The 26,058-nt window shown below is 39.4% G+C and overlaps 2 protein-coding genes across 3 annotated transcripts; one reads left to right on the forward strand and one right to left on the reverse strand.

The window, feature by feature from the left end:
• The first annotated feature begins 1,677 nt into the window (after positions 1-1,677).
• cep78 (centrosomal protein 78) lies at positions 1,678-13,079 on the forward strand. Of its 2 annotated transcripts, none has more exons than XM_072387648.1 (16): positions 1,678-1,821; positions 2,768-3,036; positions 3,170-3,351; positions 3,666-3,738; positions 3,854-3,957; positions 4,683-4,857; positions 4,985-5,098; positions 5,310-5,374; positions 5,530-5,632; positions 6,543-6,660; positions 6,923-6,965; positions 7,143-7,301; positions 7,457-7,534; positions 9,308-9,489; positions 11,373-11,535; positions 12,023-13,079. In XM_072387648.1, exons 2-16 carry the CDS (start codon positions 2,775-2,777, stop codon positions 12,599-12,601), a joined length of 2,400 nt encoding a protein of 799 aa, XP_072243749.1. In that variant the 5' UTR covers positions 1,678-1,821; positions 2,768-2,774; the 3' UTR covers positions 12,602-13,079. The 2 variants fall into 2 exon arrangements, with proteins under 2 accessions (XP_072243749.1, XP_072243748.1); XM_072387647.1 differs by having other exon boundaries at positions 1,678-1,786.
• Positions 13,080-20,836: 7,757 nt separating this feature from the next.
• cdo1 (cysteine dioxygenase, type I) lies at positions 20,837-25,681 on the reverse strand. Its single transcript, XM_072387649.1, has 5 exons — positions 25,426-25,681; positions 24,178-24,255; positions 23,285-23,442; positions 22,973-23,142; positions 20,837-21,821 (listed from the first exon to the last, which is right to left on the reverse strand). The coding sequence occupies exons 1-5, from the start codon at positions 25,593-25,595 to the stop codon at positions 21,792-21,794; spliced, it is 606 nt and encodes a 201-aa protein (XP_072243750.1). The 5' UTR covers positions 25,596-25,681; the 3' UTR covers positions 20,837-21,791.
• Between the last annotated feature and the right edge of the window lie 377 nt (positions 25,682-26,058).

Raw genomic sequence — 26,058 nt, forward strand, 5'->3', positions numbered from 1 at the left:
ACATATCTAAATATACTTATGGCTCTTGTTTGGATAATCAAACTGATGTTGCAATGCACTGTATTCCTCTTGTAACAATACACAAGCTCAACCCCTTGTTGTGATGTTTTTAATAACAGAACAGTCTTTAGTTTAGAACAGTTTGTTCTAGATATTTAGATACCACATCAGACTCAAACAAAAGGCTACTTAGAAGCAAAAGAAACAAATTAAACTGCATGATATTTTTAAGAAAGTATCACTGTACTGTATTTATGTAGCTGTTTGCTATTCCTGTTGATAACTCAAAGCACTTTAAAACTACAAGTCACATTTACACACACTCATTCAACATTTTTTACGCTGTGCAGTATGACAGGCAGAGGCATGGTCATTTTTCTCTATCATACACATTCACACAGCAATAGAGGCATCAGAGGATATGTGGGACTTAGCATATTGTCCAAGGATACTTCGACATGTGGTCATAGAAAGCTGCGGATCAAACCACCAACCTTTTGACTGGCATGTGCATGTGTGGGTTCTCTCCAGGTACTCAAGTTTCCTTCCACAGTCCTAAAACATGTATGTTAGGTTAACTGCTGATTCTAAATTGACTGTAGGAGGGAATGCAGTGTGCATGGTATTTGTCTCTGTGTTGGCCCTGTGGTAGACTGTCAGTCCCTCCAGGGTAATTCCTTCATCTTGGCAGCTGGCAGATGGGAGATGCTCCAGCACCCCCAAGTGGATTAAGCAGGTAAAGAAAATAGACGGACGTATAAAAATGACATTTCCCCAGTTCCCAATCAGTTACTAATAAATCTTCATTGACTGTAGAGACCGATCGGTATGATATAATTCATACTAAGAATTGGGCTTTATGGTGGTGTGGTGGTTAGTGTTGTTGCCTCACAGCAAGAGCGTTACAGGTTAAATTCCCAGCTGATACCCCAGTATCCTCTCACTGTCCAAAAACATTCTTGTTAGGAAAATTGGTGGGATAGGCTCCATAAGTGGATATAGAAAACAGATGGATGGATAATAATAACAGAACTTTTTCAACTGTATGAAATAGTTTATAAAGTCCCAATACTCACTCTGCATGTTAGAAAAAGAAAGACAAGCACACATAAATCTATGAGGGGAAACCTTGTACAAAATTTGAGTTCACTATTTTTTGCACAAATGTAACCAAAGACAAACAGCCAAGACAAGTCTTATGTTGTCCAACCAGAACCTGGACTTAAATCTCCATAATACAACTGTAAAGACAGCCGCAGACACTTTGCATCAAATGTAATGGAGCTAAAAAAGGATCTACACAGGTGAACTGCTTTTTTTCAGGGACTCAAAGCTTGACGTGCCAGCAAGACAGGATGCCATAAATGATGAAAATTGGGAATCCCCAAATTAGTTGAAAGGGGTTGTTTTTTTTTAAATCGTAGATTTATTGTTCTATTACTGAAAATACATACTTTTGGCAATCCAAAACATGTTTATATACTTGTCTATGATTATCGAGTGTTTTCATTTTATTCTGCAACCAAACAAACTCATTGTTTTGCTTTAACCTTGTTACATCAGAACGTTTGCGGTTCAGTCCACTTGTCCTGCCATGTCTGGTTGGGGAGTACATTCGTCCCTCCGTGTCGATAGGTGGCGGCAGCTGTCTCATTAGTGATTTGACACCGCGAAGAAGAGAAGTAGGCGTGGTTTTGTTGGCACAACAGCGCCACTTTTGAGCGCTAGTTAACGATCGTTAATAGAACGCAGAAGTTGTTCAATAGTGGTCCTCTAAGAGTCAGAGGTAATTACCTCGACGACTGAGCCTTTGTTTATAAGGTATATTTTGTTAGTTTTCATTTCAAGAAAGTACAGCTAAGAGACTGAGCGTCAAAGGCTTATCAGGAGCGTGAGCGAATGCAGCCCTTCTTGACTACCAATGGTTGCTAGGAGTTGTGCTTAGCTTGCTAACGCCAGTGCCTCAGCTGTCTGAACAACCATTGAAGTGCTATTTAACCTCGATGGAACTGTTAATAGTTCACCTTACCAGTCAATCAGTCACTTAACCTGAACTGTAATCTGCTAAATATTTTATTTCTCGTGTCTTATCCGTGGAACATGTCTTGGTCATTGACTGTCCAGATGTTAATTTTACCGACAAACTATGTACTATTAGCAAAGGGCCGTCAGAATGTAACATCAAATCTGTTCAAAATCGACCCATATTTAACTAATGAAAAGTCTTTTTAGTTAGTAGTGAGAGACTGAGTTTTTATAATGTGGAATCGTCTCTTTTCTAAATGGTTGTCATTTATATTTATTCATTTAGATGTTTTACTAGTGTAGAGCAACCTCAAGGAATATATTTCTATAACAGTGACAATCTGACCAAGTACAATTTGCTAAAAGTTAGCTGAGAAGTCTGGTTACCAAAGTCCTTTCAGTCATGATTTTAGATACTTCAGATAAATGTTAGATATGTCAAAAAATATTTAAATGAAGTAGAATAAGATTTTCATATAATGTAAGACTATATTTTGAATAGTCAAGTTGCTTAGTAATCTTTTATATAAACAATCTCATTTGAAATTGCAGATATTAGGGCTTTAGCTGAGACAACCATTTCATGCTATTGTATAAAAACAAATTTCCAGTCACTTGTGGTCTTGGTTTCCGTTTTTCTATTATAACAGTAGTAGCAACATCCTGTGGCCTCATTGACCTTGATGTATTATTACTACTGACAACTGTGAGTTTCATGGCTTTTTATTTGTGTTTTTCCTAGGTCAAAGATGGTTCAAGACAACGCTCTGATTCGGCGGCAGGGTGCCCATAACTTTGAAGCGTACTATGACTTTGCCTGTGCCAGGCAGGAATCAGTCCCTCTACCTGCGATTAAGATTAACCTCGAGAAAGGAATGCTCGACTTTAACGGAGACAGGCTCAAGTTAACTGACTGGCCGCCCGTTCTCCACTCTATATCCATCAACAAGCACCTGCACCACATTGCAATAAGCAGCACATACCAAGCTAGTGCAGCTTCTGGAGATACAGGTGAATCTGAAAATAATATGAGTAAGAGTAACATTATAAGAGGAGTACTATCTTAATTTCCAGTATTCTAAAATGAGTCAAATCTGAAACTTGAATGACTTGCCAATGTGAACATCACGTATTTCATCGCCAGTTTCAGATCGCAGGCACCATAAATCGACTTTCAGAAGGAAGATTCCAGCCATTCGCTCGAAGGAGATGACATTAAAGCTCTGCAAGGCGCTGAGAGAGTGTCTGGCTGTGTCTCCCAGTCTCAAGACTCTACAGCTTAATGGACTTCCACTGAGAGAGCGGGACCTCATCATCTTGACAAAGGTAAGAACTGACAGGGAACTTTTTTTAATTTTTTTTTTTTATTTAGAGGGACTTACACAAATCCAGGAGCTTTTTTTTATTTATTTTATTATTTTTTTTGTCACATATGCCACACTTTTGTCATCAGTGCATTTTAACAGAAGCATTTTCTGAGCTGTGCTTTTTGAGTAACAGTTGCTAAAATCTTGAATGATGAGGCAGAACTTTTTGGTTAATGTGTGGGACATGTGACCTGTGTGAAAAACAACTGTTCTGTTGAACTGAATAATTTGAAAACCGGAGCAAATGAGCCACCGTTACGTATCCTGTTACAGGGTTTGGCAAAGAGCTCTTCCTTGGAAAGTCTATCTCTAGCTAAATGCCCAATCTCCGATGAGGGCTTAGAGGGTATGTATATTAAGTAATTCCATCTAGTGCAAACATTTTTTAATTCCCAAGGTTCTTGCGTATCTAGATGTATAGTACTCTTTGTGTCTGTAACTATTATTTCCTTATGTTTCAGTCATTTGCCAAAGTATTAAATATTCTACGAGCATCAAGACAGTAGATTTCACAGGATGCAGTCTTACCTGGAGAGGAGCAGAACATATAGCCAGAATCATCAAGGTGTAATATCTACAAACCTCATTTTCAGAAAAGCTCTGTAAATGCAACAAAAATTAAAATCAGTAATATGTTAACTCTTTATAAAGCTTGGTTTAACAGAGGCAGAGAAAATGATTGTCACAATCTTCATTAACCAGTTGAAATTTGTTTGAGTTGAGTTTGATGACTTAAAAAGTTGGGTGAGAGGCACATTTACCATTGTATCGCATCACCATTATGATGATGAATATCAGTTGTTGTAGCTTTGTAGAGGAATCTGTCCATTCCTGCAGAATGCAAGGTTTCAGTTGCTCAGCAGTTCATGACCATTGTCTTTCCGCTGCATGATTTCCTTTACATTTTCAATAGCAGACAGATCTGGACTGCAGCCAGAACAGTCACACCGCACACGCTGTGTCTATATGAAGCCACGCTCTTTTAAGTAGTTTAGAATGAGGTCCGTCTATTTCCCACTGAAATAGATGCAAACCTCCCTGGAAATAAAACCGTCCAGATGGACTCCACTTTGGCTCCTACAACCCTGCGTCTGTCTTTCCCAAAAAACAAGCTGAAACCTGGACTTTTGACCGCAGAATAATTAACAGATTTCCCATTTTTGTTGCATTTATGTGGCATGATGTGTTCTAATATGTTATCGACATATGTCATTTGTAATAAATCCTTAATTTTTTAATTCAGAAATGACCTTTCCTCTAAATGCATGGTCTTTGTCACGTCTTTTTAAGTATCAGGGAATGCAGAGACACGGGACGGCATGGGCGGAGTCTCTTAGGTATCGACATCCACAGTTTGAGGGCATGGGGGGTCTCCGTCGTGTCACCCTCAACTTGAACACTTTGATTGGGGACCGGGGTGCAGCTGCTCTTGCACAGGAGCTGGCTGAGGATCTCTGGGTTAAAGGTTTGTAGGTATTTTGATATTCAGAGGAATACAGTGAGAGAATGAAAAGGGTTTTTACTGTTGCTGGGCTACTTTTTGTCAGATTTCGCTCAGGGTTTCTGTTTCTGTTTTGGGACTTGTTGAACAGCTGTGGATCTACAGAGGTGTGGTCTGTCCAGTGATGGAGCTCGCCGTTTGCTTGAATCCTTGAAAACTAATTCCTCTCTGTGCGTTTTGGATATCCGTAGTAACCCTTTAGTTGGTAAGACTCCTTGGCTTGTTGTTTTTTCCATACTCCTCCAGGTGGCGCATTGCTAAATATTTAATTGACTGCAGACTGAGTCTCTTAACCATGAATCGTCTCTTATACACAGAAGGGTGTCATAGCTGTTTGATAAAACTTTTTAAGCTGTTCAGAAACAAACATTTGTGTAAATACCTCCTTCTGAACTTTTTTTTTTTTAATCCTACAGACAAAGTCCTAATTAAAACTGTAATAGAGAAAGTGCTAATAAATGCTCATGGACAGTCACCAGAGGTGAGTGGCCTGAGATTGAAATTACTATTCCTAGTCTAGAAAAACAAACCAAACTATATACTAAGTGAGTGAGTATTGTATTGTATCTGCAGGCACACTTAGTGTTTGTTATAAGCTGTTCCCATAGCTCATGTTCTCCTTAATTTGTGCTGCAGTACTGCTGGATCAAGCCTGCAACCACAGAGTCGCTGAGAGTTTCAGGACCAAAAAGGCGAGCACTACCCGGTGCAGTAAGAGGAAAGGCTGCATTTAAGATAGGTGTGCTCTCTTTTTGTTTCTCACATAAGAAAAAAGGCTGAGACAAACCGTCAGTGAATCTCACGCAGTTTAAGTGTCAAACATGTTACAAATAAAGTAACGCTCTGTGTTGTTTGGCCCACACGAAATGACAGCCATGTTGTGATGGAAGGCCTTTGTGTAAATATCTAACTCATGAAATTTGACACATTTCGCTGGTTGTGTCGATCAGTTAACATTGAACTGATGTGCACTGCAACATATTCGCATGTTTTTTCAATCCTAGCCGCATTACTTGTATATTTTTGTTGATAGAGAATTTACAACAACAAAAAACTTTCCACAGGCTAACTTGTTTTATTTGCTAGCGCCAAACTATCGAGACGTTCATTCTCCTGAAGTTCAGTTTGCAGACGAGCTGAAATGCCCATGGTAACTCAAAGGCCATCTTAAGTGATGATATAATCTTTTATCCTCTGCTCATGTGGACTGTTTGATAGTTTGAAAGTACTTTTTAAGACTTCATAAGAAGTCCAGGTTTGTCGCGTACCTTTACCCCAGCTTGCTGATGCAAAGATAAGCTTGAACTTGGTCTTTAATAGTTTACTATAGTTGAGTATTAGTAATAGTAATAATTATTAATATTATTATATCTCCATATTCTGTCCACACAGCTTATTGCTTCCCTATTTCAGATCATTTATTGATTAATCGGCTCATTGAAAAACCACCCAGCGATTATTATGATGATTTGTCTCACATGTCCCAAAATCTGGGTCATTAACTACTGACCATATAATGATATATTGAGAGCTTTTTCAGCGACCAGCTCATGTTTCCTTGTTGCGATATTAACTCACTGCATCCGTGGAAGTCATGTGTTTGTGCATTTGCATTCATTGACAAGGCTCTCTTACTCTCACTGGTGCAGCCACTCATAAAGCAACATCTTCTGGAGGATGGAGTCCAGGCGTTGCTCAGGCAAAGAAGTCCTTTCCCTCCTCTCGTTATGTACCTTGGCGTGCTGCTGCACGGGCCGGACGCCAGAGGTGAGGAGATGTGAGCAAAACCGATTTACTCCTTTGCTCGGACTAAGAAAACTGATGGGGTTGTGTTATTCGGTGTCTCGTTTGAGAGGTAATGCTAATTGTGATATTTAGTTTTTGTGTAAATTATGGATCATGTCGCCTCAACCAGCATGAAGGAAAACATGCTATGTGTTTTCTGGTAATAATTTTCTGGATTTAGAAGTGTTTACTGGGTGCTTTGGTAACGCAGAGGTTGAATTGATATTGGATGCTTTTGTTTCAGAGGTCTGCCTCCTGGTGTTACTGTGACAAGCCAAGGATTTCAAGTGAGTTTTTCATTAACTTATAAACATGTTTTTTGTTTTTTTAACAGTGGCTAACCGAAAACACGTCCTCATTCTGATCAGTTTGCTGTTTCTGATCATCTACCCAAATTTTAATTTGTGTCCGAGCCCCTTCAATCCCCTTATTTGAGATTGCATTATGTTTGTATGTTTCATCAGGGTGCAGCTACTGTAAAGGTTACCATGGAGTCAGATTCTGAGGGAGAGGACAGTTATGATGATGATGAAGAGGAAGAAGTGGTGGTGGAGGTGGAGCAGAGTCCATCTTCTCTTCATGTCCAAGACAGGATCACTTCACGACAGTTTGATCGTGTCCAGGTCAGCCACATCAGGCTGAAGTCATTCACAAAATAAAATTTTTTAGACTTTTTAAAAAAAATGTCCCTGAAATGGCAAAAACCTCGGAGCCTGAACAGTTGACAAACAGTTAAACTCTCTCACTTTGAGTGTGTGCTTCTTTGTATGTCCTACAGATGGAGCTGAAAGAGTGTCGTCTAAGGCTGGCTGAGGAGCGAAGAGCCAGACTGAAAGCCGAATCGAGGCTCGTGGAGGTAGATTAATCTTTAGAATTTCACTTCAAAGTGTGTTTTCATGTCATTTTTTTTTCTTCCATCAGTTTGAGTTCAGTGACAGACTTAATCGCAGTGAATTACAGATGTATAGGTGTCCCGATCAAGGTTTTTTTTGTTTTTGTCCCAGAAACCATTGTGTGCCTTTAAAGACTGTCCTCTAATACCTCAATTTGATGCCTGCATCCAGAAGTAGATTTAGTTTATTAAAGTCAATGCCATGTAAATGCACTCAGTAACTGCAGTGCAGTAAGAAAAAACGCTGTAAACTATTTTTATCAACATGGTAGGGGAAAAAAAGCCTTCTTAATTTGTTTTGCAACTTCATATAGTGTAACATTGGTAAGAATAACCTTGTAATCGTTAACTGCAATAATTATTCAAGCTTTAAAGCAATAAATTCAAGCACCAAGGCATGCAGACTGCTTCCGTGATGGGATGCCACCTGGGCAACAAGTCCAGTCCTGAAATTTCCTCGCTACTTATTATTCCACAGCCTACTGTCAGTGGTATTATAACAAAGTGGAAGCGATTTGGAATGACAGCAACTCAGCCACAAAGCGCCACCAGAACAGGGGCGTCCCTGTCTATCTTCAAGAAACTGAAAACCCAGCTCTTCAGAGAGCATCTCCTATCCTAGCACTTACCTTGTACTTCCCTACCCCCTCGATCTCTACACTTTATCTTTCTGTATTTCCCTCTATGCCTGCACCCTATCTCTATTCTATCACCTCTGACAGAGGTGGTTTCCTTCTATGTAGTTTATTGTTAGTTTTTTATATAGCTTGTTATATCTTCATTTGTAAGTCGCTTTGGATAAAAGCGTCTGCTAAAAGCATAAACATAATCATAAAGTAGCAGGCCACGTAAAATGGGGTCAGCGGATGCTGAGGCGCATAGTTGGCAGAGGTCGCCAACTTTCTGCAGAGTCAATCACTACAGACCTCCAAACTTCATGTGGCTTTCAAATGGTGTAAAGCACGCCACCACCGGACTCTTGAGACGCATTCTCTGGGGTGATGAATCACGGTGGAGGGGGGATTATGGTGTGGGGTTGTTGTTCAGGAGCTGGGCTTGGCCCCTTAGTTCCAGAGAAAGGAACTCTGAATGCTTCAGCATACCAAGAGATTTTGGACAATTTCATGCTCCCAACTTTGTGGAAACAGTTTGGGGATGGTCCCTTCCTGTTCCAACATGACTGCGCACCAGTGCACAAAGCGAGGTCCATAAAGGCATGCATGAGCCAATTTGGTGTGGAAGAACTCGACTGGCCTGCACAGAGTCCTGACCTCAACCCGATAGAACGCCTTTGGAATGAATTAGAGCGGAGAGTGTGAACCAGGCCTTCTGGTCCAACATCAATGTCTGACCTCACAAATGCGCTTCTGGAAGAATGGTCAAAAATTCCCATAAACACACTCCTGAACCTTGTGGAAAGTTTTGACAGAAGAGTTGAAGCTGTTATAGCTGCAAAGGGTGGGCGGATGTCATATTAAACCCTATGGACGAAGAATGGGATGTCACTTAAGTTCCTATGCATGTAAAGGCAGATGAACGAATACTTTTGGCAATATAGTGTATGTCTATACAACAGGCATGTTCACGAGCTCCTACCTCAACTCTTTAGGGCAACTGTATTCTGGCACATCTCACATAAAACAACTGACATCCTTTTTTTTTTGTTTGTTTGTTTAATTCATGTGGTTGTGTGAATAAAAACAATGCTTCATGTGTATTCTTCATATTCCGTTTCAGTATGAGCTGGAGAATGCCCGACTTCGTGATTCCAAACGCTCCCTGACAGAAGCACTTGCAGCCACTGGCTCAACATCGGCGCCACTTGGTCTCAGTGCCCTCGAAGACGAGGAAGTTCTTGAGAGCATTGAGAACTCGTTCACGAAGTTCCATGCCTTCCTGGATCTTCTCAAGGATGCTGGGTAGGTGCTCCTATACATGGCCCATTTTTTTGCTCATCTATCTTTAACAGTACCAGTGATGCACCTTTAAGTTTATTTTTTTGTTTGTTTTTTAAAGGATTTCTTGACCTTTTATTTTTATTATATATCTCTGGCCATCATTTTTATTTGTGGCAGTTATTTGGCAGTTTTTATCTGGCGACACCCATCAGTGTCATTTCCCTTTATCACTTGTTTTTTTTAAATTTAAGTCAAATTGTTTTTAAGTGCAAATTTAAATTTTGCATATTTTGTGAACATGTATCCAAATATTGTTGAAGTTTTTAAATCACAATCATTTGGTTGTATTATTTTGACTGAAGAAAGAACGGATGTGTAAATGTATGCAGATTGAAACAAAGATGAACTGTTTGCTTTGTGGGTAAAGTGTGAGAAAACATTCCTGCGCGAAGCATAAAACTTTGAGCTGCATCACGATTCTGCTGCATGAGGAGCAGGATGTCCTATCATGTGGCTTTGACAAAGATGACAAACAAGTAAAGGTGGATGTATTTCTTGGAAATGATCCGTTTAGAATATTAGTTACAAATTTCAGTTTCATTCTGAGATGCTCCAATGAGTAGATGTTTAATTTTGGTTTTGCCTGTCGGCCTGCTGTATTTGAAGAGCTGACAAAGAGCCAAGAGTTTTATTTAGATGTTCTAAATTCATACAGTGTAACATTTCTAAGAATAACCTTGTAGCACTTAGTACCCAGTAGTCCTAGTTGGACCCCTTTAATTTTTCTCTTTAAAACACACTATACTGCAAAAAGTATTCACTCACCCATCCAAATAATTAAATTCAGGTGTTCCAATCACTTCCATGGCCACAGGTGTATAAATTCAAGCACCTCGGCATGTAGACTGCTTCTACAAACATTTGTGGAAGAATGGGTCGCTCTCTGGAGCTCAGTGAATTCCAGCTTGGTACCGTGATCGGATGCCACCTGTGCAACAAGTCCAGTCCAATTTCCTAGCTACTAAATATTCCACATTCAACTGTCAGAGTTATTATAACAAAGTGGAAGCGATTGGGAATGACAGCAACTCAGCCACGAAGTGGGAGGCCATGAACAGGGTCAGCGGATGCTAAAGTGCATAGTGTGCAGAGGTCGCCAACTTTCTACAGAGTCAATCGCTACAGACCTCCAAACTTCACGTGGCCTCCAGATTAGCTCAGGAACAGTGCGTAGAGAGCTTCATGGAATGGGTTTCCATGGCCGAGCAGCTGCATCCAAGCCACACATCACCAAGTGCAGTGCAAAGCGTTGGATGCAGTGGTGTAAATCTCGCTGCGTCTGGACTCTAGAGCAGTGGAGATGCATTCTCTGGAGTGATGAAACTCGATTCTACAATTGGCAAGCTGATGGGCGAGTCTGGGTTTGGCGGTTGCCAGGTGAACAGTTCTTGTCTGACTGCATTGTGCCAAGTGTAAAGTTTGGTGGAGGGGGGATTATGGTAGGGGGTTGTTGTTCAGGAGCTGGGCTTAGGCCCTTGGTTCCAGTGAAAGGAACTCTGAATGCTTCAGCTGACCAAGAGATTTTGGACAATTTCATGCAATTTCAACTTTGTGGAAAAAGTTTTGGGATGGCCCCTTCCTGTTCCAACATGACTGTGCACCAGTGCACAAAGCGAGGTCCATAAAGACATGGATGAGCCAGTTTGGTGTGGAAGAGTCCTGACCTCAACCTGATAGAACACCTTTGGGATGAATTAGAGTGTTTCAGTGTCTGACTCCACAAATGTGCTTTTTTGCCATTTGTTGCGAATAAAAGCATATGTTATACATCTGTCTCTGTTTCAGCATCCACTGCAGGACTGGTTGAATGTATATCTTTAATGAATTTGCATCTCTTTTTGTAGCCTAGGCCAGCTAGCTTCAATGGCTGGGATTGACAAGTCAGATTTCCAGCCTTTGGGAAAACCCCAGCTCTCCTCTACGATAGGACCACATTTAGATGGTGCAGCCCCACAGACTACGGAGGAGCTCAGGGATGTTCATGCAAAGACTCATGCTTTATTTTTGGTAAGAATATGAAAAAAAACATGGTCCGAGAAATGTCGTCCAATCACAAGTGCCGTGTGACTATGTTGCACACAACACAAAGTGCTTTATTTAGTGTTTGCATGTAATTTGTAGCATGCCGTTTAAGAGTAATTTCTTTATAATACGAACAAAAATCTTGTGGACACATTGTGCGTTTGTGACTATATAAGAATTCGTCAACAGCAACACAAACTTGCTTTTCACAACAGGTGGCGTACCTTTAATACATCTTAGCCTCAGTTCTGCTGAACTGTACCAAGCCATAATTAGGACCAGGTTAATCAATGATGGAGAAAATCCCATATGAAGCAGTGTAGCCTTTAAGAACCAGGTTTATGCAAAAAAAATTCACATTTTCTTTGTTCCTTACAGTGTTATGGTTTTGCTACAAAATGAAATGCAATTGTCGGTATTATAGTAATGGCTTGAAAACATAATTTTGCGATTTCTACTTTCTGTGTTTTAGGGAGGCGACGTCGGGCCTAATATTTCTGATGGGGCCGCTGACATTATCACTCACAGATCTCCATCACCTGTCGGTGCAACCTTGATTAAAGACCGGTTGCTAAATGTAACCTTTAGTCAGGCTGTTGGACATACCGCACACCCTGTTGAGGGCGTAGAAGAGGAAGAGCTTCAATATTTAAAGCCTGATACTGAGCCCGACTCAGGGTCAGAGCACAGCTTCCAAAGCAAAAAGTCTTTTGATCATTTTTCCTATGGCGAACCCTTCCAGACTCAGTCAAACCACCAGAGGAGTGAAACCAGCTCTCACAGAAGCAACGTTTCCCGTGGCTACAGCTTCAACAGCAGCCTGGCGTACAGTCGGAGCTCCCAGAGCTACGGGTCTCATAGGAGTTCGTTTGAGAGTGTTAGAGAGTTTATAAGTGACAAGGCAGAGTCTGTGGGATCAGTAGGGTCAAAGAACAGCGGAAGGCTTGTGACAGTTGGTCAGTCAGGGTCAGAAGGGTCGGAGAGAAAAGCCTATCCCAGGAGGGGCGCGTTTGAAATGATCAGATCTCTAGGAGATGATGAATCCTTCTGATGTCATGACCACAAAAATATCAATTCATGTCGGTTCTCTGTGCTTGTTCCTCAAAGTTATTGCTGTTATTTTTGTTTTGTCTTTTAACGTTGACAAATGTGTTTTTTAAAAACTTCCTTTTTTTTTTTTTTAATCTTCATGAAAAGAATGGACAATTTTAGCATCTTCATTTTTCATTGTTAGTTCAGAGAAGTCTGAAGAGGAGTCTTCCATTTTAGCCAAAACACATTTAAAAGGTTAATATCAGAGTGAGATGATTTTTAAAAAGTTTTTTTGTGCTTGAAGCAGTTGTTCAACAAAAGAAAAGTGTGCGTGCGTATCTTTCCAAACACCACCTCGATCAAGTCTCATTTCAAATCTGCACTGTGATCCATGAGTGAAGGAGCCATCTAACAGCTGTTATAGTTTACGACTTGTTTCATGTGCCATTTATTTTGTGGCTTTTTTACACAATGCTTTTATCTGTAGGAGTGCTGTCGAGGTTTCTTTCTTTTTTTTTTTTTTTTTTTAATTCTTTTTTTTTTCTAATTTTCTATTTTGTCAACAAGTATCCAAATATTGTTGAAGTTCTTTAAAGCACAGTCATATGGTTTATTTGTTGTGACTGAAGAAAGAACGGATGTGTAAATGTATGCAGATTGAAACAAAGATGAACTCTGTTTGCTTTGTGGGTAAAGTGTGAGAAAACATTCCTGCACGAAGCATAAAACTTTGAGCTGCATCACGATTCTGCTGCATGAGGAGCAGGATGTCCTATCATGTGGCTTTGACCAAGATGACAAACAAGTAAAGGTGGATGTATTTCTTGTAAGTGATCAATTTATAAGATTAGTTACAAATTTCAGTTTCATTCTGAGATGCTCCAATGAGTAGATGTTTAATTTTGGTTTTGCCTGTCGGCCTGCTGTATTTGAAGAGCTGACAAAGAGCCAAGAGTTTTATTTAGATGTTCTCTGATACTAAAACAAACAGTTCTCCTTCATCATTTGAACTATTTATTTTTGCCACAAATTCTTGTGTTTCTCTTTTGAATTTTATTTCTTTCATCTTTTAATAAGATGTTGGAATAAAATGTCCATGATCTCGATTTTATTTAGCTCTCATTTCAGTTATCTTTATTTACCCTTTTATTACATACGCTATACTGCAAAAAGTATTCACTCACCCATCTAAATCGTTAAATTCAGGTGTTCCAATCACTTCCATGGCCACAGGTGTATAAATTCAAGCACCTCGGCATGTAGACTGCTTCTACAAACATTTGTGGAAGAATGGGTCGCTCTCTGGAGCTCAGTGAATTCCAGCTTGGTACCGTGATCGGATGCCACCTGTGCAACAAGTCCAATCCAATTTCCTAGCTACTAAATATTCCACAGTCAACATTCAGTGTTATTATAACAAAATGGAAGCGATTGGGAATGACAGCAATGACAGCATGAAGTGGTAGGCCATGTAAAATGATAGAGCGGGGTCAGCGGATGCTGAGGCGCTTAGGGTGCAGAGGTCGCCAACTTTCTGCAGAGTCAATGGCTGCAGACCTCCAAACTTCATGTGGCCTTCAAATTAGCTCAGGAACAGTGCATAAAGAGCTTCATGGAATGCGTGTGCTGATCTTTCCAAACACCACCTCAATCAAGTCTCATTTCAAATCTGCACTGTGATCCATGAGTGAAGGAGCCATCTAACAGCTGTTATAGTTTACGACTTGTTTCATGTGCCATTTATTTTGTGGCTTTTTTACACGATGCTTTTATCTGTAGGAGTGCTGTCGAGGTTTCTTTTTCTTTTAAATTTAATTTTGATGGGCTTCTCAACTCGCTGCATTGTCTTTTTAGAATAAACACTTGTGGCCTAACCTCCAGTTATAGGTTTTTGAGATTTGAAAAGGCGGGGGTGGGGGGGGTAAATGTTTGAAATAGCCCTGTGATGGACTGGCGACCTGTCCAGGATCCTCTCACCCAATGACAGCTGGGTTAGGTCCTGAAGAGCTGGCTGTCCTGTTTTGTGCCATGCGCTTCAAAAGCTGTTTGGTCTCTCACTGCGTGCACGATGCCATTAGAACACAAAGTGGCTGGTCAGGTGGTTCAGTGACACACGTGACCTTGATGACCCGTGTGAACTGCCTGTTTTTCTGCTTATAAGCCAATACTCCCCACCAACTAGGTTAGAATTGAAGGAGACTTTCAAATGATAGAAATGAAAGTTGAAAACTGAAGGCAGAGGGGGGGGTCTTTTCTGACCTGGTTGTTTCTTAAAGCTGTGTTTCTCTTTTCCCACTTTTACTGGAGCATTTCGTGGGCCGAGTCTGTCGAAGAAGTTGTCAAAGAGTACTTGGACCCAAATCAACTCCACATATCAATACTTTACATGGATCTTAAAAACTCTCCTAGAAGGACTGTGTGTTTGGTACATTTTCATGTTCATGCTGTTTGGGGCTGACTATTTTCAAAACTGTGATCAAAGCAGGATTTTTGTGGGCTGGAGAAGAACATAGTGTTCTTTTGGATCGTGCACGCTCCCTGACTTTGACCACGAATCACAGAGGCAAAAAGAATAGCTCTCTGTAGACGTGACAAGAATTGCTTGAAATCTTTCAATTTAACCGTCTTCCAAGTGTTACTTAAGTTGTTGTTGTAACGTTTGTCTGTAGGGATACATTTCCCTCAGACTCCAGTTCTGCGGATCAGTTACTGATATTTTAGATACCGACATAAATTGTGGTTTTTATTCTGGTCCAGGTAAATTTAGCTTTTCGTTGGTTTATGTGTAGTTTTCTGAGGTTTGTATCAAATATGAAGTCATATAAATAACAGTACTTTTCCAGTTATGTTCTAACAACCTGTGTCATTGCTGAGGCAACACAAAGCGAGACTTTGAGGCACTAAGACTGAAGTGAAGATGCTTTAAATCAGATTTCCTCAATCGGTGTAATTCCAATTCAGGAGGTGTCTATTCAATTTCCATTTCACTTCAACATCAATTCTAATGATTCTGTTTCAGTACAAATTTGGACTTGGCTATAAAAGGAGGATTTCACAAAAATAATTGCCAGAAAAATGAAATAAATGGATACCCTTTTAATGCTCCAAAACTCTGCCACACATCTGTCATGAGGTGCGATGGTTCCGTGCAGCACGCGTGAATCTGGTTGCCCACTGTCACAAGGCTAGTTTCACACGACGAGTCTCCTGCAACAAGACTCCAAAAGCAGATGATGTCGAAAATGGCATATGATAAAAAATGATTCAAGGATTTTTTGGAAGTGATATTGGAGTTTTCAAATCCATTTGAAATGGAAAATCCCATTTAATTAATTTTTATTTTTTACTCAGCCCTACTTTAGAATATAAGCTTTTTTAACCAAAGTTAAATAAAGAAAAAACTTTATATATACTGTATATGTATATCTATCTATATCTATAGATAGATATATATATATATATACTTTGCAGGTAGGTTCTTGGGGAACTTCTCGCAGCTTTTGTGTAGATAACGCTGCATCAGTATCTTCTGTCTCTATGTGGTAAATGGAAAATAGATCTCCATGACTGTATATTTGGGCCTCCTGCCATGCTGCACAGGGACTGTGAGGTTTGTTCTTTGTTGGATGCCTCCCCAACGCTGTTGCGTGAACTCTGCATGATGTGTCTGTGTCTAAATGAGTGAAATTATCAGAATCTTTGCAGAGCTCTTCCACCCGTCTTTCCTCTTTATAAATAACATGTTCTGACTGATTTTCCCGATATATTAGGGTCTGGAATGACCAGCAGCTCATGGTGACTATTATGACAAAAAAACAACAATTTGCTAACATTTTAACTAAATGTAGTAAGAATGAATGATAAAGTAATCTTAACTCACTGGCAGGTTTATCAAAACACTATCAGTACATTCTTTTCAGTCTGAGGTCTGAAATGAAGCTCAGACTTCTGAGTTCTTCCTTCTTAGGTAGCTTCTTAGCTTTATTGTGAAAGCTGAATCATTCCGGCTTGAGTATATGTAAGTAATAGATGACCAGTTTAGTTTAGACCTATTTACATCAATTAACAGATCCAGAATGATGCACCATTTTTGATTCACCAATATATCTAATGGTTAAAATCTAAGCCCAAATAGAAGGCCACGTTTAGTCGGCAATGTGAGCTTTAAGTTTCGACTCCAAGTCAATATTGGCTTTCAAACTTGTTGCCAGTCATTCTGACCAAAGGTACGCATGTTCAACCCAGATTTTAGGTGAGCACAGAAAAAATTTTAATCTTTTTAGCAGATAAAAGTAAAATATTAACCGTCATTATTTCGTCAAGGAAACAACACTTCTTAGGGTTGAGGGGGACTTAAATGATAGTCATTGGGATCTGTGAAGGTAAAAGAGAGCTTGTTGACAACACCAACAAGAGAGTAGCCAAATAAGTTCCACACCCACATGGATCCATTCAGGAATGCTGGGTGGGTGCTCTTAGAATGGATCTGTTTGTCTTCTGACTTGAACAGTGACATTTTGATGCTGATTCTTGGTGTTTAAAAAAAAAAAAAAGTTGCTATCTCAGCTGCTGCCATTGAGCATGAGCCAGGGGAAAAGGTCAGTCCACCATAGAGAAAACAACCATGCATGCTCACATTCAAATTTCAAATCGAGTGCTCAGATTTTTCCGTTTTGGCTGGATCTTATCTCAGCTGCCACTAAGAGAGCAGCAGGAGACAGCCTGGGCAGGATGCCGGTCCATCATAGAAACAAACAACCATGCATGCTCACATTCAATCTTACAGTCAATTTAGAGCCACCCACAACCTAAGACACTTGTTTTTGGACTGTGGGAGTAGGCCGGCGTACCCAGGGAGAACATGGACACTCCTTATTCCTGTGGAAACTGTCATTTTGAAAAATAGTGCGCTGACATTTCAGTTTTGTTCTGATTTGACAACAACTCTCTTATCTGACTTGATCGTGTTGACATCCTGTTTTTAAAACCCCCAATAAAGCCAAACGTTTTGTTCTGACAGGAAACAATTATCCATTATCACTTGGGGCGTTCATGTTTGTGATTTTTTTCCTATGCTTTGAATCCCGTGTCCTTCATGAAAGTGTTAAGACACAAAAAACACAGCCTAGACATTTTCTTTTCTCTTTTGCTTTCATTATTGTTAGCTGTATCCAGCTTGCAATTTGAAAATATCCTATATTTATTTTTTATATTGTGCTTTAACAAAATCCCACTGCTATTTATTTACATTTTTTTTCTCTATTGGATTAATCCTTCTGTCAATATTTGATATTTTTCATCAGGTCATTCAGAAATTGGAGTTTCATCTCTTTTTGTAGCCTGGGTCAGATTCCCAGTGTCTGGGGAGACCCCAGCTCTCTTATACAGCGGGATCACATTAAACAGCTTTAGTGCAGCATCTCTGACTACAGGGGAGTTCAGGGATATTCAAAGACTAATTCTGTCTCTTCAGTGTGAAAAGGCTATGCATGGTCCGATAATGACTTGTATTCATGGAACATAGCTTTAAGAGTTGTTACTTCACCTTATAAGATCAAAGCCCCACAAATTTGCTTTTACGAGATGTAATGTGCTCTCAATAATGGAAGTCAGTTCAATTGATAAGCTACAAGGTCGTGACAATGCAGGCAGAGGCCTTTATCAGTGTTAGATTAAAAAGAAAAAAGAAAAAGTAGTCCAACACGCACGTAGTACAGTGTATGAACAATTGGTGGTATGAATGAGTAATTCAGTATCGATGTGTTGAGGCCACTTTGATAAGTAGATTATCAATATTGTTTCACTTCTAATGGTGTTATAGAAGGTTTTACATCCCTGGCCTATTGTTATCATAAGAGACAATCCCAGACTCTACTTTGCACTTTCAGTCCTTCTGCTGTCAGAGCAGAGCAAGCAGTTACGGCAGGGACCATTGTTATACCATATTTTATGATCTTTACCTGTTGCTCCACAGATATGAGTACTACTGAAGCAGTAGTATCATGTATCAAAGTATCATGTTTAAGAGGGGAAGAAGAGGGAGCTGAGAGGAAAGGGGAAAAACAATCAAGGTTGCAGACAGCTTGACAACGATGAAACAACAGATAAAAAATACCACACAATTAGTCACTTACTTCAAAATATTTCAGTAGGCTGTTGTTGCTGGTACATTGCAAGTTGTCTTTCATCTGAAGCAAGATGCAATTTCACCCAAGGTCAGCATGTAGACTGTTGAGATCGCCTTACAGTTCATTTGAAGAAGCTTTTATTCATATATACTTGAAGGTATCAAGAAAAGATGCCAGAGGTTGAAATGAGAACTTAAATCCTTAAAAACTTAAATGTAACTTGATTTATTTATTTTTATCTTAGGCAAAAGAAGTTAAGATGCTGGTACAGAGTGCAGGTTGGCTTAGTTAGATGTTTAAACTGTGAATATTTAGAAGTGGTCTGATTGCATGCAATCATAATGCTTGTTTAAAATATACCAAGTGGCCTTTGACTGCTTGGAACATGGTCTAAAAAGCTAAAAGGAACAGGTCTTTCCTGCATTGCATACGAGAGTGAGAGTCAGAGAGAAACTATTCGCATTTCTTAGCTTAAAGCTGTGGTAGTCCTGGGTCACTGGAAAGGGTCGACAATTCCCACCGAAACCTGTTTTGTGTCTGTAAAGTGTTGGACGTTAAATACAAAATGTATCAAAAGGCTCAGTCTATTATTGTATGTTGATTGATTACAGCTGCTAGGATTAAGTTAAGACACTTGAAAGTGAATACATCTAAAAAAAAAAGTGATGATAGGGGGAGGAAGTTTAGACAACACTACCTGTTTGGTGGAGGCAAAGGAAATTGTCAAAGACAGCATTATCTTATGAATCAACACTTCAGGGATTTAGGAGGGTATATTGAACGAGTGATCTCATGAGACAGCTGAATATTCAAGACAATTGTGAAATTACAATCACCAGCAAGTGTAAAAAAACACCAGACAATAATAGGTCAACATGAGGCAACAAAATAATTTCTTGAATTATAGAGAACAAAACTAGGTTCGCTTGAGGTAACAAAGCTACTTGGTTTGGCTTAGGCTACAAAAATAACTTACAAATTGTGGGCAACAGTTTGGTTTAGACATCAAAACTACTAATTGCTGATTCAGTTTAGGCAGCAACAACTACTTAAACATTAAAATGTGTCATCAGATGAAACTAAAAGTGATGGGAATGGAACTCCTGTCAGTCTGGCACACAGCGATTATGGTCTCTTGCCAGGGCAATCAAGACTGTCACTTCAGTATTATATAAGTCTGGCTGTGAGCCATCTCATAGTTGACCTGGTACATGGAAACCCTGAGGAGATTTTGATAAATTCAATTAACAAGTGCACTGTGCTTTCAGCAAAAGCAAATGATTAAGAATTGTGAGCTTAGGTTAGAAATAACTGTTGATTGCTGACTGTTGAAGGCTTTAGAGGAACAGCCACTGGTAGGGGAGACAAATGGAACGCCAAAATCCAGGGAAGTTTAAAATGTTATTTTCAAAAGTCATGCGTATGTGTTTGTGCATTCTATGTGTCCGGTTTGAACAGAATCTACGAAATTTTTGACTCGTTTTACAAATACAAGTGCATTTAGAGACCAGACTATGCATTTTCTCTATTCTTAAAATAGAATACAAGATATGTATATGAATAGCCCAAAAGACAAAGTAAATTATCAGTACTATTGTTCAGATGTAAATATCAATTATTTGCATGTACACTCTTTTCAATAGCACCTTACCTTTAATTCACTCTCTAATTTACTTACAATACGACACTATTTAAACACCACCCTGCCAGAGCGATGCCAACTGTCTACAGACACTGATGTCTGTCATTCATTCTGTTATCGGTGCACCATCAATGTAATCTATTCATTGGTCAAGGTAATGACCCATCAATAGTTCCAGTACAGATTAAAGTACACGCTTGAGTGTTGGGTTTGCGTGTCAGGCTGGTGCCTAGTACAACTTATCTTTTAATAAGCTGGTGCATAACTGCAGTGCCTTTATGCGACTATTTGTAACCCATCAAAAGTTTCAAGCAAACATATATTTACTGTAAATTGAGAATTATTAAAAGTATTAATGTCTCTTTTCTGCTTAACACAGACTTTTGCATAACTACAATATGTTTGAATTGGTACTTGCTGAGTAATTCTCAATGTTGATCAAAACTGTATCTAATATGAAAAATAAAGACAAAACAGAATGAACTTATGTGAAAGGACAGTGGTGTTTATTTGTCCACAGTTCTGGCAAGATTCATTGCTAAATTACAGAAATCATGGTTGCAACTGAAAGAGCTATGAGAAATTATGAAATATTTAGCTACAATCAAAATTTGTCAAAATCCTGAGAAAAAGTACTTAGTCTTACCTAAACGTACAGTTTTCCAATAATACAAAATAGTCCCTCCTAAATATAAGTATGAACACATTTAGAAGCTTTGTGATTTAAAAACTTCTTCAGTGAACAGTATATCCTGCAAATAAATTACATGCATTTCACTTTTAAAAATAACAACTCTAAAGCTTTACATACGACTCCAAATGCAAATAGAAAAGAAAAACACAAACATTTTGGAGTTAAAGGTACAAATATTGCCACGTTCCTTGACCATTTTCAACAGGCATTGAGACAAATTTGAGTGGTACAAATCAACAGTAAACACAGCAATAAAAGTGTCATTGACAACAAAAACTCGTGATTGCAGTTTTCCTTTTCTGTTTTCTTTTCCTTAAAATATAAAAGAGCACCTCAGCAACAGCAATATTTCCTCTTTAAAAAGCTAAAGCTCTACTCTTTGTCAATGGGCTATAACTTTACAAAAGTGTGGTTACACAGGTTGTGGATGGACAGGAATGCGGTGATTGGAAAAGGGTCTCCTCAGGCCCAGCAAACAAAAGGCAGATACAATCCATGCCCAAGCCTATTCATGCTCTTGTCCTGTGCTCATCAGTATTTGCCAAGCTCACACTAAGCAGCAATAAAGCCATTCTAATTAGCGGGTTTTCTTTTGGAACCGGCCCAGACCTGATTTTAAAATGGGTTGCTTAGTCATAGCAGGTCCGCATTTTGAATCCCTAGCAGTTTCCCCTTCAATTATTTGCAAAGCAATGCCATTTCAAATGCAAAAGTCTCCGTCATCAAGAGCCTCCTTTGGTGACTTCTAGTTGTTCTCTTGCGAAACTGTGGTCTCCTAGGAAAGGGGTGACATGAGAGAGAAAGATGGATGTTAGGGTCAATAAATTATATCCTTTAAGGAAGTTCTGTCCTTAATCAAAACAGGATTTTACAAAGTCAATTAATGTAACCTGAGTCGCTATCTGACTCAGAGAGAAAAAAAAAAAAAAACACCTCAGACTGCTACAGTTGTTAAGAGCTTCTGGCATGGATTAAGTTCGTTGTGTGCTCACACTCTCACTAATCTTATCTCCTCTGATTACTGTTGCAATTTAGTGGACAAACGTAAACGTTTATGGTCAAGGTATGCTTATATAACGTGTAACGTTCTGATAAGGCCGACGTTGTCGGCAGGTTGACTAAAACAGCAAGTTGTTCTTGTTTTATCGCAATCTTTTGTGCGGTTGTAATTCTATCTGTAATTCATCTTGTTCATGTACAGGACCACAAATTCAAACTTCTAGGCAACAGATTTTATTCATGTTTAAATGGAACTTATTTAATGCTTCTCCTCTCTGCTAAAGCAATATTATTAATACACAAGCAAGTGAGAAGTTGTTTCACAGCTATGGAAACTTTCTTAGCTCATAGGCTTGGCTTAATGAGAGAAGCAAGAAACCATAAAAGCCTCCCACTTCCTGCATGTTGGGGGAATGGAAAAGTCTGCATTCGGTTAGTGCTCTGCAGTTTTCTTGTGTGTCCAAGTGTTTGGTAAAACGTAAAAAGTGCTGACTTTTACACAAACTGCGAGGTAGACATAACTCGCACGATATGCATCTTACACTTTCTTTGATCCAGTTACACTTTGATGGAAACATACCTTTATGGCAGGTAATAAATGGTTTCCTTTACCTTCCACAAAAAGATCTGCAAGTGTTTTGCAGTGCTATATTTGAGTTTGTGGTTGTTGTTTTTCCACAACATTGCAATTTCCTACCATTAAAGTCTCACAACCTCCACTTACAAAACTGGTCTTTGTAAATCTTAGGCTTCCAACACTCAGGTTTTGTGTTTTTACAAATGTTAAATCAGAAGAGTTGTTTTTTTTCCCCCTCATTTGGTTAACTTGTCTTTGAATATGCACACAAGACAAAAGTTTAGAAACACCTGCTCATGGGTACTTGTTAACTAGTAAGGTATGAATTACGGCCTTAAAAAGTATCTTACAAATGGGGTCCTTTCTCCATATTTGCTCCAGAAGGTCATCTTGACCTCGTTCTTGTGGCCTGTCCTCTGGTCAAAGGTCTGGCAGATGTTGAACGGAGGGCTGTAAAGGTGCAAACTCACTGCGCCCTCTGTGTGGCTGACATTTTCCACACGATGCAGACCAATGGAGTCTAAAACACGCACACAGAGCAAAAACATGTTTGTTCTATAGCGCTCGACACAACTGTATAACAATGTGTCACGATATGTCAGCACCATGTCAAGAATTTAAGATTAGATACTTAGATAAGCTGTAAGAGACGCATTTCTTACCGTTGATGTAAGCAACCTTGTTTTCCTGGAGAATTCTCTGGGATTTCTGGACCATATCCCCCTTTGATTCTTTTTCTGGCCAATCAAACAGCGTCTCCTTCAGCTGCCCCTGCAGCATCTTCATGAAGCAGTGCGAGTCTGTGTGGTCATGGATGCTACTGCAAAGTGTTAAAGAAAAACACAAGTATACAGCATCAGAATGTGTCATCACATTAAGAGAGGGAGGGACAGTTTTTATCTTCTGGAGAGTCACGGTTGCTGTGAAATCTTAAGCACTTTGGTTGACAGGGCTGAAACTTCTGTTTGCACTATACCGCAATGGTTCAGAATAAGCTATGACAAATGAATAACATGTTTAAGGTGCTCTTGTGAAGCCTATCAACTGAAAACCTATGTTAAACTTTCGTTCTAGCACATCTAACTACATATTCTTGATTTAATGTGATTTGATGTGTTGAACTGCAGGTAAATCTTTCATCTTGTGAGTATCTGGTTTATTGACTTCCCTCAATCTGTTGCCAAGTTCGACTGACGTCTGATCGTTTTGTTTAAACTTGAGCAACACGTTGAACTTCAGTGAATGTCGGTTGTTGGCTGACAAAGTGGAGCATATTATGTCATCGAATAATGCTGATTTACACACACACTGTCAGCAAGCAAAATGTCTCATTTTTCCTAATCAATACAATAATTACCAGAGACATGACTTGAATATACGACTAATTGTATTTAGATGAAGTACAGTGGTAACATGAGAAGGTTATATTGGTATTGTTAAACCATGATCCCTTGTTGACACAAAATATAAGAGATTTTTGTTTCAATAAATATCAAATGACCAGCATTAATCTAGCCCAGTGCCTTAATCTTTTGACTTTTCTTTCCCAACTTACCTGCCATGTCCTTCACCCCAGCAGAGAACAATGAGGTTGAACTTTCCATTGCCCTCGTCAACCAAGTTCCTCGTGTACCTGCAATGCAAAAAGATTTAAAATGGTTAGCTAAACATGGAAAATTGAATGCTAAAAGGCTTGGATTAAGACCTGACATGAAGACAACCAATAAATGTCAATCATTTAAAAGGTGCAGAATTATTTGGGGTTTTGTTAAACTTAAAATCTAAAACTTCTGTTAGCAGTTGCATTCAAGCATTTTCTTTTTTGTTTCAGTGTAAAACTTAAAAAAAAAAAAAGAGAGAGATTATAATTTTTACTATTCGGTCAATTTTAAGTATGCAGAATTTCAGAGTAAAAGGGGACGAGGCAGGTCCCAATGTCACTTGAGCAAACTTTGAAACTGTTGAAAGTCCAGCTTGGACCACGCTGACCGCGGTCACTGACACCGTCGAAGTTTACATTTTGTCCTTCCAGACAGAAAATCAAGGCTGCCACAGGCCAACCGTGTTTGCTCTGTAAACGGCGTGTGCACGTTTTCATCTCTCGACTCCGTCATACAGAAGGCAGCCGCGTCAAGCATTGAGGTCTGAGACAATCAGCGGGTGTGTATCCGTTCCACGATGTTGATTGGCTGGCCTAATCACCCACCCTCTACTGAGCCCACAAAAACATTGCTGCGCATTTTGAACTGAACAGCCAGTTCTTATAAAAGAGAAGCTGGCACCGTAAAGAGGATCAAAGCGGTGATTCGTGTCATTATGGGCTCGCGCTGTGAGCGACCTATCAAAGTAAACAACATCCGCGCAAATGATGCCAACAAAGCGTTCTTTTTCGCACTCAAATAAAGTGTGACGAAAGCTGCTTCTTTAGATGGAGACAGCAAGGCGTTTCTGTTATTTGAGCGAGCGATTTTTCTCAATGCATTCAACAGATACACTTCATGAATAACTCACTATATTCATGAGCAGATGACGCTCACTGATAGAGAGTCAGAACGGCAACAGAAAATACTCACAAAGCTAGGGTTAAAGGTTCTAAAAGTAACGTTTGAACTATTAAACCAACAAAGCGTCTAGTAAAAAAAATGTTAACCCCCCCCCCCAAAAAAAACAAACAAAACAAAACAAAAACACCCATCTGCATTACAAATGGGCAATATCTAATTAGTAAGTGGCTGGAAATATGAGCGAGATAATACAGCAAAAAAAAAAAAAAAAGAAAGAAAGAAAGAAAGAAAGAAAGTACCTGAATGGATCAAACTTTGCAAACTTCTTCCATTCGTGGGGCTTGCTCTCGTATGATTCCATTATATTTTGAACCTCCTCAACATTGATGTTGTCGCTGTCGAAGATTTTATGCAGGATTTCTATCAGCTCATCTAAAGTTTCTGGCTTCACCACGCTGGTTTGCTCCATCTTCGTGCTGCAGAGGAAGATAGTTTTCAGATACTTTGAGTCGATTCAAAATTGATCAGGCTCTTTCTCCAACTTTGCACGGACTTGCCATTTTTATAGGCTGGAGAAGCAATTTAGGGGCGAGCTGGGACTGTACCATTATGGCAAAAGGTGAACGCCCACAGCTCAGTCTAATTTAAATAAAGTTCACCAAGAGTGCGTATTGTAATATTTTAAAATCAAGCAACTGCGTATTCCTCCCACTGCCATTTTAGGATTATTTTCTGCCTTTACTTTTTAGATTCTAACCGGATATATGCATTGATTTTGCGCATTAACTACTTGGAATAATCCCCCATGAATTCGACCAACACGTCGTCACAACCCCCCACCCCTGGCATTCTCACTGCAGCATTCCTCTAACTATGGCTGTTACACTTTCTGTTTGTGCACCGTCATCAGCCAATTGGTCACTGTCCAAGGT

The sequence above is a fragment of the Leuresthes tenuis genome, unplaced genomic scaffold (genome assembly GCF_036924035.1).
Source record: "Leuresthes tenuis unplaced genomic scaffold, fLeuTen1.0.hap1 SCAF_6, whole genome shotgun sequence".
In the NCBI taxonomy this organism is placed as follows: Eukaryota; Metazoa; Chordata; class Actinopteri; order Atheriniformes; family Atherinopsidae; genus Leuresthes; species Leuresthes tenuis.

Excerpts from the sequence above, each read along its gene's own strand:
- cep78 (XM_072387648.1), top strand. The coding sequence starts at position 2,775 with ATGGTTCAAGACAACGCTCTGATTCGGCGGCAGGGTGCCCATAACTTT. Across the intron at positions 5,375-5,529 it reads CTCATGGACAGTCACCAGAG|TACTGCTGGATCAAGCCTGC; the intron begins GTGAGTGGCCTG and ends TTTGTGCTGCAG. Across the intron at positions 11,536-12,022 it reads AGACTCATGCTTTATTTTTG|GGAGGCGACGTCGGGCCTAA; the intron begins GTAAGAATATGA and ends TCTGTGTTTTAG.
- cdo1 (XM_072387649.1), bottom strand. The coding sequence starts at position 25,595 with ATGGAGCAAACCAGCGTGGTGAAGCCAGAAACTTTAGATGAGCTGATA. Across the intron at positions 23,443-24,177 it reads TGGGGTGAAGGACATGGCAG|TAGCATCCATGACCACACAG; the intron begins GTAAGTTGGGAA and ends AACACTTTGCAG. Across the intron at positions 23,143-23,284 it reads CAAGGTTGCTTACATCAACG|ACTCCATTGGTCTGCATCGT; the intron begins GTAAGAAATGCG and ends TGCGTGTTTTAG.